The 22,684-nt window shown below is 37.7% G+C and overlaps 1 protein-coding gene across 5 annotated transcripts in view; it reads right to left on the minus strand.

The window, feature by feature from the left end:
* The window catches only part of MARK1 (microtubule affinity regulating kinase 1), a 59,003-nt gene that overhangs the window by 33,108 nt on the left and 3,211 nt on the right, over positions 1-22,684 (minus strand). For all 5 annotated transcript variants that reach the window (XR_011678991.1, XM_071425715.1, XM_071425697.1 and 2 more), the window contains exons 2-3: positions 2,871-3,074; positions 2,234-2,287 (exon numbers count right to left, since the gene is read on the minus strand). Coding sequence is in view for 4 of the 5 variants with exons in the window: in XM_071425715.1 (XP_071281816.1) it covers positions 2,234-2,287; positions 2,871-3,074 (258 nt within the window). In the remaining variant the exon portion in view is untranslated. The remainder of the gene's footprint in view (positions 1-2,233; positions 2,288-2,870; positions 3,075-22,684) is intronic.

Consider the following 22,684-nt stretch of genomic DNA (forward strand, 5'->3'; position numbering starts at 1 on the left):
GTTTTGCTGAACTGCAAAACTTATCAGTTTTGAAGTTCTAGAGACCATCCTCTCAACCATGAGAATTTAGATGGGTTCAAACTCATGAGTGGTATTTTTGTGCCAGTAACATACTCCAATATCCTCTATAGACCTTCATTAGATAAGTGTATGTTCCTATCAACACAATACTACTATCACTGTTTCCCATTCCCAACACTGCCTCCTGAAGAAAAAAACCCACCACTTAACAGACCTTTGTACAGCATAAGCCTGATGACAAAACTATAAAACTTCACACTGCAGAGATACTAAATAGTACAAAGAGAATTACAAACAAAATGTTATAGTTCAGTGCAGAAAGAAAGAAAAGAGTGACTGATTTCATACAACAGAACAAGATATTTTATTATTTGACTAACAATCCACAAATGACCCACTAAAACATTAACAGAAATTATCTTAACCATGCTAATGAACCACCCTCTCATCCTTATTTGCCTTGTATTTACAATTGCTTCGGTAACTGTGAAAAATTGTGTTTAAGTTTACTTTTTTGGGCAACTAGTATTCATTTACTCAGTCACAGCTAAGGACATATAACGCTTCAAAACAAAGATTATTTTTTCTGAAAACCATAATCAGTATTTTACAAATGAAAACATGATCCCAACAAATTACCCAGTTTTTCAGTGTGAGCAGAAGATGCATCAATATATTTACAAGTTACTGAAGAATGAAATTCCAGTTAGATCACTAAATTTAAATGTCTATCCTTAGTTCTACTACAAGCAGCTTTTAACAGTACCTAACACTGTTTGTCTTGTTGCCAGCTTCCCACTCAAAAAAACCAAATAACAGCACCAATGTCCTATTGCATGAGTATTTTATGTACTATTTGTGCAGTGTGACAGCATCTTCTGTATGCTATGGAAGTCTTATTTATACTTGGAATGGTTTATTGAATTATTATTGAGTATTTTTGTATGAAATACAACTTAACATTAAAACTATTCTCCCAAAGCTGAGTTTTTCTCACTTAGTTTTCTGGAAAGTTTTAACATATTTTAGCTTCTCATTGCTCAACTATGAGACATACCCAGCCCTACAAATGTGAACAGCAAGCTAGCTAGGAAATAAGCTATGTGAGCAGCACAGGATTTCCACAATATGCTCTGTCACACACTGCCCCTGTGGGTCTCTCTTCTCTAGCTCAAATATTAGCAAAGAGATTTGCTTAATAAAGGATATAGGACTTAATAGCAAAGCCTCTGCATGGACTGCACAGCAGGTTGAATTAAAAAAAAATCCAGAAGAACTCACACTCAAGTACTACAAAAGAGACATTAAAGCAAATAAAGTATAAAAGAGATAAAAGAAAAAAAGAAATTAAAGCAAAGCTGTTTACAACTCCCCATAATCAAAGTTACACAATAAAATAAATTGTAGCAGCAGCCAGAGATAAAAGAACAGCAGTAAGCCCTGGCCTCTCTCACTTCTACAGCAACAGACAACAGCAGTCTAGTATTTGTAAACAAAAAATACCCCAAAATTTTATAATGGGCATCCCCCAGTAGGACAATACAACATTTCTGTGCTTTAGCCACAACAAAACATACACAGAGTTAAACAGTAAAAATCCAAAGCAAACTAAAATCCCCAGGGTTTTGATAAAACCTTGATCACAATGACTATGAAAGACTTCTGAATTTCTATCTACAGGCATAAACAACACTGTTTTGATTATATTCACTCATTTGTCAATTCTGTGCACAAAAAGTAATTGCCATAGGTCCCCTGAGTTCAGCAAGTATTTCATTAAAGTTGAAAGACTATGAAGACAAATGTAGAAAAGCCCATTAAAGCAACAGAAGTTGGTACTCTTAAGTCCACAAAAAAACCAATTAGTACATTAAAGAAAAAATCCAAGAATATCATTCTTTACAGCATTAAATCTTGGTTTAGCATGTAGACAAACTGTTTGTATACCTAATTGGAAAGAAATGTTACTGTTGACAAAGAGGAAAGCTAGAGGAGGAAGGAAGAGCAAAACAACAAAGCTCAGATAGGAACCACATGGAGCCACTGCCCCCAGACAAATGAATGTGCACATTATAGCAGAGACTATGCTCTCCCAAGGTCACACACAAAAATGTTGTTTAGCAAGATAAGGGGATCAAATATTTCTGTCAAGTAAATAAAGGATCATGGCTCAACTGTTGACAGAATTTCAGATGTTATGGTCTATTCTTACCTTTTGCAGGCTAGTAGGATTTAGCTGGGTTTTATCTATTATTTTCACAGCAACCTGGGGAAAAAAACAAACAGCTATGAATTACTAAACTTAGAAGAAGTTTTGAACAAAAACATGCTGCACCTCTGTGAACAAGAGCATAGATGCACCTCTAAAACATGCATGTGTGTCTACTTCTACACATTTCATCAAGCAAAATTCTCAAACCTATTAAGATTTATCAGCAGGAACTTGGAACTTTGGCACCTAGGAATCAGTTTTATACATCTGTCTGTGTTTGGACTGAACAACATTATCTTGTCCAGGCCCTCTAAACATCAGATTTATCTATTAACAGATCACTAATATCAATGAAATCTGCCTATCAGTATGTTTCTCTTCAGTTTTAGAAATGCTTGGGGATGAATGGACACCTTCCCAGCCCCAAAATACCGTTTGATGCAGAACAAACATTTTGATCCTTTCACCAAGAAACTACATTTTAAAAAGGGGGTGGGTGGGTAGCTGGTTAGGTGGTAACTGAGGCATGTCAGGTAACTTCTTCTATATGCTGAAACATCCTCTAGAAGGAACATTTATTATAAAGATAGCCAAAGAAAACAAATCAGACTATCAGTCTTTTTTTTCCAAGGCTTACCTCTCTTCCAGTAAGCACATGCCTTGCCAGCTTCACTTTGGCAAAATTTCCTTTTCCTATTGTTTTCAGTAAGCGATAATTTCCAATGTGAGGATGCTCCTCATTTGTGGATGTTATGGAGTTCCTACATCGGGGGATGTTTTGTCTGCTACTTGACTTGATAGGCTGAATGTGTGGTTCAGTGTATCCATCCACAGAGGTGTGCTGCAAGGCAGACAAAATAGTTGGGAATTTAGCTACTTGAATTTTAGACAATTGAAACAGAATAGACCACAAGTATAAAAAGATGTAAAGGGGAGTAATTTATTTAACTTCTACAATATAACTGATAACTCTGGATGGCAGCCTAAGGAGAAAATGCTGCCTTTGGGCAGAGTTCAATACACGTCTCATAAAAAAGTCTGCAGAAAGATTTTACCAGCTCTAAAAGCAAAACTAGATACCTAGGCAGTAATCTACAATCCATTGCAGACTCTTTAAACATGCCAAACCACACAGTACAGCTGTATGTTGCAGATAAATCTGTCTAATTATAATCAAATTTAGTCTTTTAAAAATACACTATGCAAAATATATTCGTACCTTGGCATATTTGGAAACAAGGTTTCACTCTTTTTTTGTTAACTTTCTTCAGTCAAATGAAATTACTTTTTTTTTCAAGTAAACTTCATTCCCCAAACACGTTTGCATCTTTTAAAGTTCTTGTTCAAGTAGCAAACTATCTACATCTTTATTTAAAAATAATTATTTTTTAAAACTCCGTGAGATTGCATAAAATATTTTAAACCTCAAAAGTCTGAAGAACTAAAAGGAAGTTATTTTTAATGCATGCCAACACATCATCCCACATTAAATGTTAGTCACTGAAATCTGCTTCTGTACTCTAACTTCCAAGTATATAAGGGGCAAGTTACAGATGGGGCTTGGAATTGTTCCAAGGAGAAACCAAAGTAATGAAAAATGTCAAAGGAGTGCTAAGTGTTTCAGTATTTCAAATACTTTCTAAGAGTGGCAGATGGGTACAAATGCTTAACAGGTAAAATTTAGCTTCTAATCTTTTAAGTTACAGACTTTGAAAGCTGGCAAATACTGGAGGTAGAAAGAATGTCTTCCCAGAGCAATTTTTAGTTTTGTAGCAGAAAGGCATGCTTACTCTCAGCTAAGCATAAAGCACCAACAGACACCTGAATATTACCTGAATATATTCCCATTACTGATTGCCTCAATTAAAAAGTGGGCATCTTTGTACAGAGCACTAACAAGCCTTTTCCTAGATCCATGACCTTAAGCTGAAAGTAGTCTGAGGGTAGCTGGAGTTTTATTGCTTCTCCCAATACCCAACCTAATGCTGGGCTGTGCTGATCTCATCCATCATTCCTTATGGAATTATTTTCATATACAACCAGAATTTAAAGAAGTACTTCCAGCTTCAGTCTCCATTTGTTGGAGACAGAAGCCAACCCCCTCCTGTAAACACTCAGGGTGACAGGCAGTCCCACTGAACCAGGCAAGATTATTTCAGGACATAAGCAGTAGTGGAATTGGGAAAAGTAGCAAACAGCTGCAACACAACCGGAAAAAACAAGGAGTATACTACAACCAGAATGTTCTTCCCAAATGTAGCACAACCCTGCTTACATCACCTCCAGCATTATTAATTATTCACTATAGCCAAGAGAACAACCCTAAATATAATTTTGTTTGTCTTTTCTTTGCATGAGTCCTTCTGCAAAATACTACTGTACTCCCACTGCTAAACTGTTTTCCAAATTACTGGAGAACCAAGCAAGCCAGGCATGTTTAGATTCTGTATATTAGACAAATTTATTCAGCTGTGAAATAACACGCTAGTAATAGTATTTATTCTTTAGAAGCACATCATTAAAATACTTTTTGTGGACTTCGAAAAAGAAGATCAGAAGGGCAGCTCCAGGCAAAAAAGGCTTTGAAACATTCTTTCAGCACTGGACACCAGCCCCACATGTGAAAAACCACAGCCCTAAAAAAGTCTCCCCTAAAAATACAACCTACAAAATCAGTATGTGTGTGGTGCTAACGACAAATACTTCAGCTGTACTTAGAACCTCATCCAGGGCTACAGCACTGTGTTACACAAACAAGTTTTAGAAGTCTTTAAGCCTCTTTACTCACCAAATTAGATCTTCACTACAGGAAATACAATGCCTACCAGAAGCATTAGCAATCCTAACATCAACTGCCATTCATATGCTTCACAGGATTAGACTACTCCCAGCAGATACCTGAAGGGATCTCTTCAAGAAACAGTTGGATAGACTTAACCAATGCCATGGGCAAACAGGAAGATGCCTTCACAGAATAGATCATTTCAATGCAGACTGAACAGGGAAAGCATTATTTAATCAAAATGACAGTATAAGAGTACCAAATCTGAAGAGGAAAAAAGAGTAACAAGGTTCATGGTCATGATGATTCTGGATTTTGGTCTTTTTGTGACAGAAAAACTAAGCCACTCTGGATGGTTCCTAATTATTCCTTCTCAAACAGATTCTCTTCAGAGTCAACCAACCATTCTCTCCAGCTATGCCCAAGGATGACAGAAATCATGCATAAAGAAGGTCAAATTTCCTGGTTTGTGAGGCACACATAACTAAATATATACAATTTCTGAATTTGAACAGCACTAAATGAAATTCAAATTATTCTTGTAACAGGCCTCGTTTCTGCACAGCAACAGCTTGCTATTGTTGGAAGGTAAAGAGGAATTTAAAGCAGAAACTTATCAACTTCTAGAAATCAACATTCAGTGAAATTGAAACAAAAGATTAAGAAGCTGAAAAAAAATTAAAATCAAGGTCAAGTAACAGTATCTCAGAGATTATTTCCAAAATATACTAAAGCTGAATTTCACAGAATTATGCAACATCCACACTGTCTAGAAGGGCAGGCTACATAGTTTTCAGATTCTTCTGGTCCGTTACAATACATTCATTCATTATGCATCAGCTACTATGTGGCTATTTAAAATGCCATTTCAGTAGACCAATCCCTAAATTCTGAGAAATTTTTCAGGGTGCTGGAAACAAGGGGGTTGTAAAAACAACCCTCTCCTTGGCAGTTCGTTGTCATCCAAAAACAATTCCAGTCAACAAGCTGCATTTTCCACACAGGATCTCAATTAGAGATTCTGTTATTTCACTAGATACCCTGATTTTATATATACACATACATATACACATACATATATATATATATGTATATATGTATATATATATGTATATATGTATATATGTATGTATATAAAATGTAGTGGGAAACACTACCTTACTAGTACACCATAAACATGACTCAATATATTCACAATTTATGGCAGTGTAAAATCAAGTCTCTAGAAATAAACACAAAATTAGATGTTTCTTAAAATAAAATGCAATTTTAAACAGAAATAGGGTGAAGCTGAAACAGTTTATTAGAGCATTTAGGTATTTTGCACATTAGTCAGGTACTTTAAAAGAAGAAAACTCATGCAAAACAAAATCCACCTTTTCAGGAATCCCAAAAAAGTATTTCTAACAATCAATTTTAAATTGCAACTGAAGAGAGCTCAATTAACACTTATTGCTCCATACTAGATCTGCTTCTCACATATTCCACCAGGATTGTTACAGAAAGCCAAGGGCAGTAAGACCACAAGAGAGTTAATCTGACCCATTGCTTCTCAAAGTTATAATTTTCTTTGTTTACCCAAGGTAACTTTGCCAAAGCAAGATGACCCGATGGCCACATCATCTTTAAAGAAGTGCAGAAGAACTAACCCTACCAAGTAGGTACAATGTGTGGGTTTCACTATACATATTCAGCATCCTTTAGCCACTTACTAGCCACTGGAGTGGTACTCTCAGGGATTATACACTGTAATCAAACTTACAACATCACCTATATTAAGTGCTCCTACAACTTGGTCTTAAAAATTCCCCCAAACCATTCCAGTCACCAATTCACAAAGTCTTTCTCAATCAAACAACACTGAAGGCCTCTATAGTCCTTCATAGTAAGAGGGTAATTTCCACACATCAATCTGCCTACAAACACACCTCACTTGATTAAACAAGCCTCTTAGTCCTGAATTTTCCCCATCTTGATTTATCACAAGGCAAATTCCTTGGTAGACCCAGCCCACGCAAGCAAAGTCTCACATACAGTTCTACATACAAAAGTCAAATTATCACATTTTCTCACTCAATATTTTCTATCCTGTCCTGGACATGAGTATCTCACAGCCAATTTTTATATTCATAACTCCTACCATTTCCAAGTATGTGCCATACACATGAGCATTTATAACAGCTGTCATATTTTTCAAATATGCAAATATTTTTCCAAATAGCTAGCCCAGACAAAGGGTACCTGAAGGGTTGAGAAGATAGTCTTCTAAATAGCTCTGATCTGCAACAGTTTTTCTCTTAATATATGTATATTGTAAGGGGAAACATTCCTTCACTAGTACAACATAACAGGACTCCTGATATATTCAGTTTCAGTCAGTATTAAATAAAGTCTCCAGAAATAAACACATTTAATTTTAATGTTTCTTAAAATACAGTGCCAGGAAAGGAAAGGGAACAAAGGTTTGAAATACTGTCCTGGATGTCCAGCTGCTGTCATGTTGCCTTCTGTCACTAGTCATTAGGACCTAGGAGCTTATAGCAAGACACCTTAAGAAAGATTTTTGCTGAAGCATCAAACTGAACTGAAAGAGTCCAATTTTTTTAAAGCTCTTGGTGAATCTCGAAGTAGAAACCATCAGAGATGCTCGGATGAGCTTGTTCTGCATCGTGTGTCAAGAGCTTGCAGGTGGTATAGGTATGATGCAAACTGCAGACAATTATAGTACCTGATTCCCCAGTTAGGGGCGGAAGAAGATGGGGATTCCCTCCTCTTCCAGGTAAGCCTCACATCTGCACAAAACCACACCTTGCTCCTGCCACACATATCTATCACATCATACTACAATTCCTAAAGCACCTCTGCTCTAATAGAGCACTATCTAATTTTTCTTCTCAGACATGTGAAGAAGTGTTTTGGAAGGGCCAATTTAAAAGATTGAATGTATGTACACATGATTTTTAAAGTTGCTTAACAGCAATTAAATGCATACGAGATTGTGAATGCATGATAAAAACTTTCCTATTAAAAAAATCACCAAAATGCAAAGCGACCAACGTTCCCCACTGAAAGAGGAGGATAATATGCAGGACTAAGCTCAGAAAAACCAAAGCAACAATGGCAGAGTGAGGAAAGACGTAGTTACAGTTTGTATATCAGATACCAAATTCAGTATGGCAGACAAAAGAATCAGACAAAACTGTGATAAAATGTAAAATGCACCCATCTCCTGTGCCTGCTCCTGCACACTTTTCAAAAGTGCAAAAAGAAAACAATCAAACATGAGCAGGAACATCTGTCTCTTTAGACCACTTATATAAATACATAAAAATGCCAGGCATGATATTCTTGAGCCTATCAGCTATAAGATAAAAAAATTTGTTGAAAGCTGGCCTGAGTCAAGCATACACAAACATTTCATTAATTGATGCTGCAATTCTGAAAAGCATTTTATAAAACTTTAATAACTCCAACTATACAGCACCAAGAGACAAAATAAACAAAATAACTTTCTCATTTTATTTTTGCATCTCTTCCTTTTTCTTCCCAGTTGTACTATTGTGTACCTCACAAAAACAACTCCAATGGTAACAGGAAAACATTTCTACTACAAGGTGAAATAAAATCCCCCAAAGCCAATAGACAAATAGTGTTCCCTTCCCAACAGCAGACATGTGCACAGGTGACAGGTAAATTTATGCTGAGCATTGAGTAAATCTTAATCTATGCTTGTTACTATGGTAACTAAACCCCATGGAAGTTTTGTTGGTGGTTTTTTTTTGGGTTTTGTTGTTTGTCTTTTAAGTGCTCAACATATGCAAATCTATGTGAGACATACAGAAATAAGTTTGCCAACTTTGAGACAGAATTGGTTTTTTCACCTCAAGCTACAAAGGATGCAATGTTTACAGTTCCATACTTGAAGGAATCCAGGAAAGAAAACATACCATGATCTACCAGTGCAGAACTAGATACAGCTAATAGGAGTTTCAGAAGTTCATACTAAAAGATCTTTGGAATAATTCTCATTTTCATGTGGTTACACCAACCTGTATTAATCTTGTGCATGATACTGTATGCTCATTATTTTTTTTTAAAAAACACCGCAGTAACATCATATGGAAGGGTGAAGTTCATTATCACATGAATTTACAGATCCTTTTTATTTGATAGATAAAAAACCTTAGAAATGTGCTGGTCCATCCCCAAGATGACAGCCAAAGCATTTCAGAAAAACAAATACCTCCATAGCATGAAATCAGGTCTTGTAACCTGAACTCAGCTTACATGTTTCCTTCTCTGCCTAGGCCTGAAGCCCTCAGCCTGGCCAGGCATGCAGGTGCAGCAGAACAGGACCTTCCTGCCTTTGTTCTATTTCACTCAGAATTGGCACAGTTATTTCAACCTGGCACTTTCCTTCCTGACTCATCCCAAACACATAAACAAGATTTTCCAGGGCTAATTCAGGACAGCCAGCCCATATCATCTCCATTAATTGCTAGGACAAAATGAAACCCTCCCTGTAGCCCCATGAAAACTGAGAGAAGCCAGCTAAAAGCTGCTGCAGTAAACCACAGGTGGAACCAACATGAAGGGGAGGAAAAGGATAAAGTTTTTGTAAAATCCTCCTGTTTACTCATTTTTGTTATTTGGTACAGTACTAAAAATCACTATGTGCCCTATCAAGCAAAAGAGTAAAATGTTTCCTATCTTGTCAAAATAAAATGTTAAATGTCCCTCACCCATGAAACCTAACACAAAACTGTTTTTTTGAAGGAAAGCACTTACAGGAAGGAAGGAACAAAACTATTCCTGCATCCTCCTGGACACATCTAAACACAGCCCTTCACAGACAAGAGTTCTTTCAACATTTCTTGCCAGCCATTACTCTTTCCTCAGGAGGTGAACAGTTTACCACGCCAGTCTTTTTTGACTTATTTCATGAGATCTTCAAACCTGCCAGCAGAGAGTTCCCAGTGAGCATTCCCATCTCTCCCAGGACATCCTGCCAGCACTTGGAGGCACAGGCAGCTGCAGGGCACTACTGATTCTGAATGCCACAGCATTCAGGGCACAGGGCACTACTGATTCTGAATGCCACCCACAGTTTAGTGAAAAATCCCCTGTGAAACAAAAAGAAAACTAAATGCAAATGTTGGTTGTTAATTGAACCAACCAAACAAGAACAGGAACACACCCAGAGAGTGAAACTTCCGGCAAAGGAAACTGGCAGAAGTTTTCATTGCACTTAGAAATGATGCAGCCAGGTCACTTTTCAATTGGCCTGATGAAAGGCAAAAGAAGGGAGATACGAAACAACCTACAGTTCAGGATCACGTCAAGCACATGGAGCTCCTCAAACATTTGCAGGGCTCAAGAAGTAGAAAATGCTTTAATATCCAACTTCAAAACTGAGAGGAAAGAGCTGTTTCTACAGTCTAGAGACTGCAATCCTGAAACCTGAGGCTTGCCTCCAGATGAGGAAAACAGCAGCAGGAGGCAAGGTTTACTCACAAAAGAGCGACCAGATTAGAGTGTGAAGCATGTCTGACACTCAGGATCAAACAAGCGCTCTTCTGGGTCAGCTAAGGTTTTCCTACAGAAGGAAAGGATACAACAGCTAATTGGGACCAAGCTCTGAATTGCAACTCATTCTTCCTCTCAAAGTTTATGAAATGGGCATTTTTTCCTTATCCACTGCATACCTACAACAACTCTGGATGAATCCCCATGTGGCACAATGGCTACTGAAGCTGATCCAACACTGCTCCCATGCCCACACACACACCGACAACCTCACTACTGCCGGGGCAGCAGGACACGTGGACAGAACAGGCAGCGGAGACAGAGAAACCCTTGCAATTCTGTTGCCAGGGTCACCTCCAGCTGAGCACAGGCCCCCCCACACCGCCCCAGCAGCAGCACAGGCACAAGGACAAAAGGCACCACCCAGCACTGGGAAGACAGGATCACATCAGCACTATGTTAAACTGTTGTGGAACTGTGCTATCAGGACAGGAACATGGAAAAGAAAATTGATCACACTACTTTTCTTGATAATCCAAAGGCAAATTGACACCAGTAGTGAAACTTTAGCTAGGAGATACTTATTCCAATTCCACAACAAAGTAAAAACACACAAGGACTCAGAAAAGAGCCAAAACCAACACAACAACAAAAATCCCCCAAAACACAAAAAGCCTCAAACAAACAAAAACAATCCCATAAACAAGGCTTGCTTACTCCTGTTGTTTACCCTCAGAAAAGCACACAATGTGAGCTCAAGAAGCTCCCCTTTAGGGATGACATGAGTGGCAAAGCAGCATCCCAACATTTTGCTACACAAAAAAGTTCCTCCTCCAGCAAGCTGGACACTATTTCTCAAGTCTTCATATACCCATTACTGGATTCATCCAGTAGATCCAATGACGAATTCATCAAGAGAGATCACCATCTCATTTTGAAGACTATCTTACCTCATGGTCCTATTAACTTTCTGAAGTAAAGCCAGCTTCTCAAAAGTGAAGAGATGCCCAATTAAAATATCTAACCTGATAGCAGTACATACTAATTGATGCACACATGTCCCAGAAAAGAAACTGTCTCAGGCAATGCAGGATGATTTGGCGTAGGCAGATAGCGCTGGTCATTTGTGCTCCTCCTAGGGCTAAAGTAATGAAAGGGTAGTGGAGATTGTTTGATGTTGGGTTTACGAGGCCTGTGACTTGTGTAATACCGTAGCCTCCAAGTTTTAGGAGCAGGGCTGCTAGCAGCATGGAGCTGGCAATGGGGGCTTCTACGTGGAATGTTTGAGGATCACATCAAGCTCTGTATCAAATGCCATTACCCAATGTTCAGCATGATTTTCCCATTTTCTCTTGACATTGTCCTTTTAGGGATCTTAACAATTCCCTTCATACAATACCATACATTCAAAATAAATGTAAATAGAAGTAATTCTCAAAATCAAGTTGTTGCCTAGACAGAAGCAGGGAATAGAAAGCATGGATCTACAGCAGATTAACAAGGCTTATCTCAAGCCCTTCCACAGAGCCTTCAAGGGAGGGCAGGGAATCCTTCCTGACCTGAAGAACACTTTCATGGATTCTTGCACTAGAGCAGACCAGTTTAGTTTCTCCATCTCCAAGGCTTGATAATATGTGCTGGTCCACCCCCCTGCAGCCAAGGACTTCTGGTGTCAGTAACAAGTCTTGCCTCAGAAGACTGAGCTGCAGAGGGTCTAATGGACCTCATCTATCCCAGACATATAATTTTCATATTTAAGCCAGAATCTCATCAGACCCAGCATTCTGTAGACTTTTTTTTTTTTTTCATAAACACAAGGTTGACTCTGAGGAGTAACACATACTTTCTCACAGGAAAACCAGAGCACCTTCCTAAGAGGAGGAAGCACCTTAGCTGGCATGGACAGCAAGCCTGCACTCAAAAAGCATTCAGTTACAAGAGTTTTGTGTCTTGAGAACAGGCTAGCAGAGCATGACCTGATGGTGGGAGATGCAGATAAAGTTATAAGGACACCACTAAACTTAGCTTATGCTTTCAGAAGACCAACTATGTTTTACAGCAGAGCAAGATTAAGACAATGCATCCAAGTCAACTGGCTGAGACATGCCGAACTCAAACAGCAAAATGAAGAGTGTCTTCTGCTGAGTGCTCTCTACTTTGTTTTTAACTTAAGTGTTAATTAACAGATCAAATAAAATGGCCTCAGTTGAGTGGTAGTAATTATTTACCTTTATGTGGATAATGCTATACCACATTTCAACTTAGCAAATATATTTACAGCCTTGCACAGATTTATGCTTAACTTTAAGCTGTCCAAACAGCATCTGGCCCTTGGACCTATCTTATGATCAAAGAGTGTGTTTCTCACAGAGCTCAGATGACAATATCCACAGCGCCCCTTGTTCCTAAACTCGTGCAACCACTCTGTTTTAACCTTTGGGCTTCAATTATTCATGATCACAAACTGCAATGTAGCATTCCAGAAATACATGCAACTAGGAAGCTAAATTGATATATGGAAAAAAAGCAAACAGCAGCAATATTCCTCAAAGACTTTGCAAAGGATGTAATAGAACTAGGAAAAAAGAACACATTTCTTTAGCTGTTTTACACTGAAAGACGCAGTGATACAGTAGATAATGAATACTGATAAGCACACACATACAGCACATAGATGTCAATGTGCTGAATTCAAACCATGGACAGAAACCACACATGAGTGTAACTGAGATGCAAAAACCAAGCACAAGAAAAGGAATGAACAAAACAAATTTAATAGACCGTGTAACATAATTTGGCTAAGGAAGTAAAAGAAAAAAACATCACAGGATGCAAAGAAAATACTAAAACCAGCAGATACTGCATTTACCCAGACCACTAAAATAACAAGTTAGGAAAATGTGGAAGAAATAACGTACACACATATATAGGTAAATCTTAATAAAACAAGCCAATCTGTGATTAGAGGTTTGAACAAATCTAGTATGTATTCAAAATGAATACAGTCATTAAAATAAGCAGCCAATCCAACAGTAAGAAAAAAGATGTATGACCTTCTCTAGAGTCCTTGACAATTTGTGGGTGAGGAACCCCAGATCCCCAGCTATTGTCTTTACACAGGAGCCCAGCCTGCAGGCTGTAAAAATTGAGCCTTTCAGACTCCTTCATCTAAATGGTGAGACATCAAATTACCAGTAGCAGCAACAGCAGCCTTCAAGCCCACCATTAGTAGGGGCAGCTCTCAATTCTGTCCTGAGTTGGACACCAAACCAGTTTGAATACAAGAGCAGCATGCCTAGAAATTCCCAGCTGAAGTGCCTTACCAAATCAGATGCTGTCTCATATTAAAACAGGAACTAATTTGATTCAGTCCCAAGGAAGGGAAAGTCATAAAAGAAGAGGAAGTCATGGGGACCTGAGGGCGATGTCACAGGTGACAGGGATTATACAAACCTCCCTACTGGAAACTGGGAATTTGACCCCAAACCTTAAAGGAAAATCATCTCTAAGCAGATTTCCAATGGACACAACTGAATTTTTTCAGATCTTAGGATGAGCCACCAGCAATGTTTTGTTCTCTCTTCCACCACCAATGTGCCAAAGGTCCTTTTCCCACCCACAGTGCCAGAATGCTCCTCGCCTCTTAGAAGATGAGGAAAGCCACACCATGGGAGAAAAGATGATCACATATCCCTTTATGCAGCACTGCAATCCCTGAATTGTCACAGGCTCACTAGGAACTCTATTTTTTTCTTTAAATTTACCAACTAACTAGAATGCTCCCAACCTCTGGGGATGACATCTATTGTGTTAAGATAGTATTTTTCTCTTTTCAACAGTTAAAGAATCTGCTAATTTTCAACTGCCATCCTATGACCCAACAGGTGACCTGAAATCAGCTAGTTTTGGAGAAATGGCAGGAAGACATCTGGAGGTATACTTAATTCCAATATATATATATGTGTGTGTGTGTGTGTGTGTGTATAACCCCAGGCCATAAACTTGACAGTCCTCAGTCTGCTTTCTTCTTTTCCTCTGTCCGTCACTTGCTGAGTTTAATCTTCAATTAAATCAAGACGATATTAGGAAAATGGCTGATGCACCATTAACACTTCACTTGATTGTAATTCCAATCCAATACTCAAGTGCTGTATTTAATTCAGTTTCTTCAGGTTAGAAATTATTTCCTGAATGTAATGAAAACAAACGGATACAGGAGTCCACTTTGTCTGTTCTACACCACTCCAGAAGGCTTGACGCCTCTCTCTTGAAAATAATTCTATTGAAACTTAATGTTACACACCACTAGGAAATTAATTTAATGAGTAACAAAGAAAAGGTTTGTACACAATACCAGAATACAAAGTTTTGCAAAAGGTCATACAAAAAAACTAATAATAACAACAGTAATAATAGCAGCAGCAATAATAATGTTATCTTGTACTATTTCAGAAACATCGAACTTGACTTTTATATGAGTGCTATACCTCAGCATACTTCAATCACTGGATGAGCAAGAATATCTTTCCTAAAAAGGACCTTTAAATGCAATTTTATCAGTCTACTTTGCATAGGCTGTGGGATTAGATTTCCCTTAGCCTGACTACAAACACTGCTGGAGGCATACATTCTCTGGTAATAATAATGTCTTCCACTGACTAATTCTAGCATCTATATTAGCTCAACCCTCATTTCTCATACCAGGTTTGAGGATAAGATTTCACTGGACTCTGCAGTAGATGGAGCAAGAGTTACACTGTAAAAGGCTCTCATAAATTTTCTTTGTTCATGTGCATCTTATGATTATCACTGTAAGAAAGAAGTCTAAAAAGCAGCCACTCTTTTTCATTTAATATCAAATGAAGAAAAACAAGTTTGAAAAGCTATTACACATACATATGTCTGCTAAAGACTACTCAGAACAGTATTATTAATATTTTCTGTATCCATTTCATTGCATTGAATGATTAAAAATGCTATTCCTTTGGGAGTATGATCTTGAGGAAAAAATACTATTTTAGTCCTCCAACAAGTAAAGACATTCTTTGATTTTTTTTAACCACCAGTAGACTGTCCCTACTGCAATGGCAGGGGGAAGAAAATCAGATTATTGTTGGAAAAAAATTACTAAATAAAACCCCAAATGCTTTAAAGAATTATATTACCTCGAATCAATAATATTATCTGGAACAATATACGAGTAAATACATTACACATGTAATCCATTTGTGGAAAACAGCCATATCCTCTCTAAGAGCTCAATGTAGCATTTTATAGACTAAGGTAATTTCCATGGCAAAAACAAGACTCCTCTTAACACATAAGATTCTCTGAATTTCTGAGCTATGCCTCTACTTATTTTAAGTGAAGACAAACATCTAAGTAGAAAGATACTTACATATGATTGAAGCCAAGCATGCACTCTCAAAAGGAATTTCAGATATTTACTGTTTAAGCGCAAGTAATTTACACTGCTGCTACACAGCCTGCAGTACACCCTACCCTCCCCTTCTCCAGCTCCTCAACTCTCGCCATTAAAAATTCCTCACGTATCTGAGTGTAGGGAGAGAATCTCTAGGAAAATATGATAAAATTGTATGTCCTGTGTAAGTAATCACTATGAAGCTTTGGTTACTCTCTGCTGTTACCTGAGAGAAGAAAGCCCAGCCCAGTAACTTTACCAGGGTGGAGGGAAGGAAAGGTGGAATGAGGAAAATATGGTCTAACTGATGAATATTTCAAGTTGTAATAATAATTTTTGCTAATATCTGAAAGAGCCCCCAACACAGAAACAGGTCTTCCCAGTCCACCAACAGCAAAAAATGTTCTCACTCGCATTAGCTTTACAATTCAAATTATTCCCACATTAAAATGCTCCTTGGGATTCCTACAGAAGGGTATTACTTGAAGGATAAACAGGCGCTACAACTACATGGCTTTTATAAAGCTTTGTATTGGGTTTGCTTATGTCATTAAATGAGCAAAATTGGAAAAGGTCCCAGAAAGAGTGAGAAGCATAAGGAAGCTGGCAATGAGTATGCCAAGTTCCAGCACAAAGCACATTAGTAAGCAAAATGGGGGAGAAAACAAGGGGGGGTGGGGGGAGCCAGAATGTGAGATTATAGCAAATTGCAGGGATTTAATGGCCAGCAAATTAATCAACAGAGTCAATTCGAATCTTGCAAAGACAAATTTTGGATATGTAAGGATAAAGCTGATGTGATGGCAAGTTATAGATTAGCACCATGTTTAAAATTAAATTGGTCACATTTTTGAGGGACTAAATAAGAGAAATTATTTATGTGACCACCTTAAGATTAAAAATAAATGGCCTTCTCCCTTCTGAAAAAAAAGGGCTGCTTGAAGACAAGTAAAAGATGTTTTACTTTATTTTTCTATTACTTTCTTCTTGAGCATTGAGTTAAGCTGAAAAAGATAAGAACCAACAGTGGGGAAGGGAGGACTCCAGAAGGAAACCTTCCAGGAGAGATTAAAATAGTACTCTTCCCCAGTGACTAAGGCTGAGCCTCTGCTTACGAGGAGGTGTGTCTTTTACTGCACCATGAGTGAGGTGTGGGCCTCCTACAGAAGCACAGCAGAGGCACTACAGGTTTTACCACAAGTCTCACCTTAGGCAAGAGCCTTTCCAGCAAGCCCTGCTACTATCCAAACCTTATCTATTTTCTTAAACCACATCTGTCTAATGAAAGATATCACTTCTCTCTAACAACCTTGCCTAATTCTGTGCCTGCTTAAGATTTTAAAAGTTATCATGCACTACTTTATTTTATAATACAAAAGCAATTAGACTTTGTCACCAGTAATATTATCATTATCTGCTTTTGCAAAAGACTGCCATGGGCTATCCAGCAACTCTGTATGTTCAACTACATGAACACTAATGTTTTACACAAGTGCTTTCATCAGAGGTGAAGTAAAGTTCTGTCTTATTAGTCAACATATCAAAACTGTACATGTTTAAAATACCATTCTGCAACTCAGCTGGACAAAACTCCTTATGATTGATCACTTGAAACACATTAAGTTCAGACATCATTCTCTACTTTGATTAAAATTCTGCTACTTTTGTGAATTCTAGAGGTGTTTAAACAAAAACCAAGATAATTATTCTGCCTCTTCCTAGCACACCAGTAGGGCCACAGTGAAAAAAGGCAGAAGCTGTTCTGAAGTCACAAACCCGATTCATTGTGACCTCAGTAAAACTCCATTATGTGCAACAACCCTTACCTCAGAAATCATTATGGCTGTGATACACATATCAGTGTGTGGCCATTCAATGCTCTTTTAGGTTGTATACATCTTGGACATAGAAACAATTACTTTGGCTAAAGCTTACTGTAAGAGTCCTCTTTCTGAAGAAGGCAAATGTGAAGAAAAAGAACCCTTATCTTCACAACACATTGTGTTGCTGTATTTTATATTTAGATCTCTGTAACAAGCATACACTTTTATAAAACATTGCTAACTGAAATAGTTTACACACAAATGGACAGAAGCCATTGGTACTGAACACTTAAATCTTGAACAGCCATGAAGGGTTCTCTGCAAAAGTCATCTTAATGGTATGGTACATTCATGCCAACCAAACAAGTGGAGTGCAGACCACTTCTCATTCTGACATCACAGCCTATATCTAAGGTGTCCCACAAGCACAGGAACAGCAAGATAAAAAAAGGAAAATTACTTTTTCCTGAAACCATATGCAACAGCAAAACAGGAGAGCTTGAAAACCCACAAACACATTCACTTGAGCAAGACAGCCTGCTTTCCACAAGGATTTAACCAATGTGAAGTGACTGTTCATCAGCTGTCCTGATACGATGGAGAATTGTAGCATAACATAATGATTTTTCACTCGACAGAGATGCCAAAAAAACCTGTGCTTTTGGGTTTCACATAAATACAACTATTGATCAGTCATTAGACACTAAGCTGTGGAAGTGTTCCGTGAGCATGTCTGGCTCATTACTTTTAAGGTTAACTGCAGCCCAGCTGAATTTAACTGTGCAAGCACCCTCCTACAGCTGTGAATATATGTCTCTCAGCAGAAGTTGCTGTTTTCTTTGAAAGCATACAAAAAAAGAAATCCCTGAAAAAAATGCTTATGTTAAAAAAAAACAAAAGAAACCCCAACAAACCAAACCCCACCACCAAAACCAACCAACCAAACTTTTTTTTCAACTGCCGTCCCACATCAAAAAGAAGCAGGATTATGACAAGCACAGAGTGTGGTTTCAAATGCTCTTGGCTTCAACTATTTTCCTACAATAGCTACAGCATGATTGGTCACTACTTAGGAAATAAAAGTTGAAACAGTCACAGGGAAATGTACTTTAAAAACAAGGGCCATCTTATCATCTTGGAATTTTTAACCTTAGATTCACTAGGATGCTCACCAGAACAATCTAAGCTGAATCATCACATACAGCTATGAAGTCTCAAACTGACCTTGAGACCTCAACAAGCCTTTGATTTTGCTATTTTACTAAGTTATTCACAGAAAAACAAAGATGATTCATTCTTAGTGAAATACAACTGGCCCAATTTAAAGCTCGGTTTAGCACTAAGCATGGAGAACACACCAAAGAAAAGCTAATTGACAGTGTGAAGGAAGTAGAGAAATGCTAACAATTAACCACGCTTGCTAGCTGATGTGGAGAAAGAGCTTCTTATTAAAACTCAGATTGAGATGCATTATATTCATTGCACTGAACAATGTGAATATTTTGATGAAACTTTCCTGTTTTCGTGGCTGTTTTCACAAACAGTCAACTGAGGAAAACATTTCTTCCTAATTTACCACTGTCTAGAGCAGAGTAAACATTCAAGAACCAAGAGCCAGAAAAAAATTGTGAAATCCTAACAACAATTTTTTGCCTATTCTGAAATTCCAGAAAGATTAAAAAAACACAACAACAAACCCAACCACAAAAAGCAATCACTGTGTTTCCAACAACAACAACAAAAAAAAATAGATGGTGTCATGACCACAACATAAATAAGCTGAATTTGAAACTTGTCACTGTCGGCAGCAGCTTATAAGTAGTATGTTTAACCTGGAGGCCAGCATAGACTGTAAACATGTATTTTAAAATAAAGGAGAGGCTGAAGTTACTAAAAGATAAAATCTGAAAAGAAGTGATAAAATGCTTTCTCTCTGATATTGCAATATATGAAAAGTTTGCTCCAACTCTCAAGCCATGAGTAGGCCAATCTGTAAGAAACCTGTCTTAGGGCTTCAGACACACTATAGTTTTTTAGCTCCACATTAACCATAAAATCATCTCCTTACTGGATAGTTTCTTAATGAATCTGCTGTACTGGAACACTGTTTAAAGTTCTCTCAAGCATCAGTAAGATTGTACAGTCAGGTCTATCTAAATTCTGAGAACAAGAAAAACTCTACAAGTACAACTACGAATCACTGATTGAGAATATAATTTTAGAGAAATCACAGTATCTGCACTTAAAAATTTAGTGACTATTTTTTCTGTATTTAAACTACTGATAACAATTAAAAGCTGGCAGGAGATTCCTCTGCTGAGCAACGGCAATTGTGATGGTAGAAACTTAACACGCTTATAGCAGAAACATTAGTTTGCAAATGTAATCAGGTATCATGGGGAAAAAATTTCCTGTCTTTAATGATGATTGAAACATTTAAAATGCAGAGATAAAAAAACCATTTAAATCTCTCTTAATATAAACAGTAAGTCCATAGGATCAGAAATATACAATGGAAAAGACCCCACTGGTCAGTTTTCCTAAAACATATTCTCCTTGTTCTAGCTCAGTGTTTAAGTCCACTGACCATGTAAGTACAGTTTTCAGAACATCAACCACAAACAATCCAACTTTATGTTTACCTATGAACCTCAAAACCCCATGAAGTATGAAATGAAACAAGTACTACAAGCAAACTGCATTAACTCTTTCTGAACCTCAACACTGTATACTCATTCAGGATGCTTAGAAAGAACACTGAATCATGAACATTTTCAGTGCTTTGTACCAAAATTTTCCTCTTTACATAAAGTAACCATGTGTATTGCCTGTCTCATTATTCTCTCTGATCCACACAGAAGGTTAACTTCAAACGAACCTTGCTCTCTCCATGCATAGTGCTCTAGCTCAGCACGTTTTCCCCCCACAACATAGGAGCTCAGCCCTTATGTGAAGCAAAATAACAACAAGAGAACATCTGCATAGAGAAAAAACAAGAACCTTCAAAACAAGATTAGGAAGACATACTCTCTTCTTACCGTTTCAACAAACACAGAACCTAATGGTGTATTTATGATCAAGGAAAATAAACTCTCAAGGAAAAACTCAGGCATTCTTCACTTTGCTCAAATCCATCTTCTGTGGATAAGAAAGATACAGCTGTACTCTTGAACCCAAAAGGCTTGGAAATTAGGCCACTCTTATGCTTAAGGCACTGGAGGAAAGAATTCTCGTCAAATACTTTCTCCCACGCCCCCTCTGTCCAAATCAAAACCATGCGTTCTTATTGTGCAAAAGCAAATCCAGAAAGGAAAAAAAAAACCCATCAGAAAGAAATTAAACATTGTATAATCATTAGCATCCCAACTTGACTATTTCATTCTACCCTGTTATCTCTTGCCCTCTTCAACTTCTTTCCTCTTTAAAATGCAGCTGTCTCGTAGGCTCCCCTGTCAGAAGGGCATCCTTAACCACACCCCTTGAGCTGGCATCTGAGATGTCACTGTCTGGTAGCTAACCCACAAATGGGTGTGAATGTCTCAAAGTTATAATTATTTGTATGATAATGAAGCAAATCACATGGTCATATGTCACTGGTTTATCCTTCTTAAAATTTCCCCTGCCATGACATCTCAATCATTCTCACACAGCACTGCCTAGGTAAAACAAACCACAATTCCCACATCGCACCATGACTCTGGCCAGAGTTATCATCCAGCAGTCCTGAACTTATTCATTTCTTCTTCCACTGTAAACATGCCAGATTGCTCCAGCAGAATTAAACAACTTCGAGGTATTCGAAAAAAACCAAAACAAAATAATACCTTAAAACTTAGCTAGAGAGGTGAAACCACAGCACAACTAAACAGCAATACCTTCATACATACTAGTAATACCTTCAAAAGATTACACTTACTATACAAGGGAAAAAAAAGTATTCTTGTCAGACTAAGAGGTCCATATGTCAGAAAAAGCATTCTCATTCTTATTAACCTAAAGTACTATACAGCAAGTAGTATAGAGCCAACTGTTGAATCTCCTTTCTTAAACAGAGCTCTCCAAAAACATCTAAGAGAACATATTACCTATGTATTTCTTCTCTTTTGCCTTGATTCAGGAAAACTGTTCCTCAATTAAATGACACAATACAAGGCAACATATTACGAAGGGAAAAACATAACAGCCCCTCTTTCCTCAATTAATACCAACTCCTCAATTAATACCAGCAATGAAAACATAAGAGATACTCTAGCTCAAAACTTTTGATTCCTGTCCCTCTCTTTTTCCATCAACAGCAGAGATGGGAATCTCAGTTCACCCAAACTAACTCCAAGTGCAATTGTTTGGATGCAGTGATACACTACCTGTCACAGTCTACAAAAATTGTATCAAGAGGCGGCTGTAAATAGTTACATGTACAAAATCAAATCATAGAGAAAATTATTATTTTGCATACTGGTCTTACCCCTCACTTGAAAAAATAAATCCAGTAATACACATGAAAATACAGTACTGCCTCCACCCAATAATTTCCCTAAGATTCCAAATAAACTGTTAGTAAGAATAAGTGTTTGATAATCATAATCTACTTTGCTTCCTTAAACACAGCTTGCATGAATGAGAAATAACAATTCCAGTGAAAAGTATTTACAGACATATTCTAGGGAAACTAAGCATAGCACTGGGAGATGTCAGGAATAGCAAAAAAGGCAAAGAAAAGGAGTGTAAAGCTCCACAGGGCAGACCTATCAGTTACATACACACTGATGCTTCCCAGGCCCTGGCTCCCTCCACCTGTTGCTGGTCTCTTGCTGCTGGTTCCTGTTCTTTTCACTCCAGCTTTCTGATAAGACTTGATAAAGTAATATGCTGCCTGATCTTATCCCTTCTAAAATATT

Source organism: Agelaius tricolor, unplaced genomic scaffold (genome assembly GCF_023055355.1).
Source record: "Agelaius tricolor isolate 1412-34295 unplaced genomic scaffold, bAgeTri1.0.p SCAF_1, whole genome shotgun sequence".
NCBI classification, from domain to species: Eukaryota; Metazoa; Chordata; class Aves; order Passeriformes; family Icteridae; genus Agelaius; species Agelaius tricolor.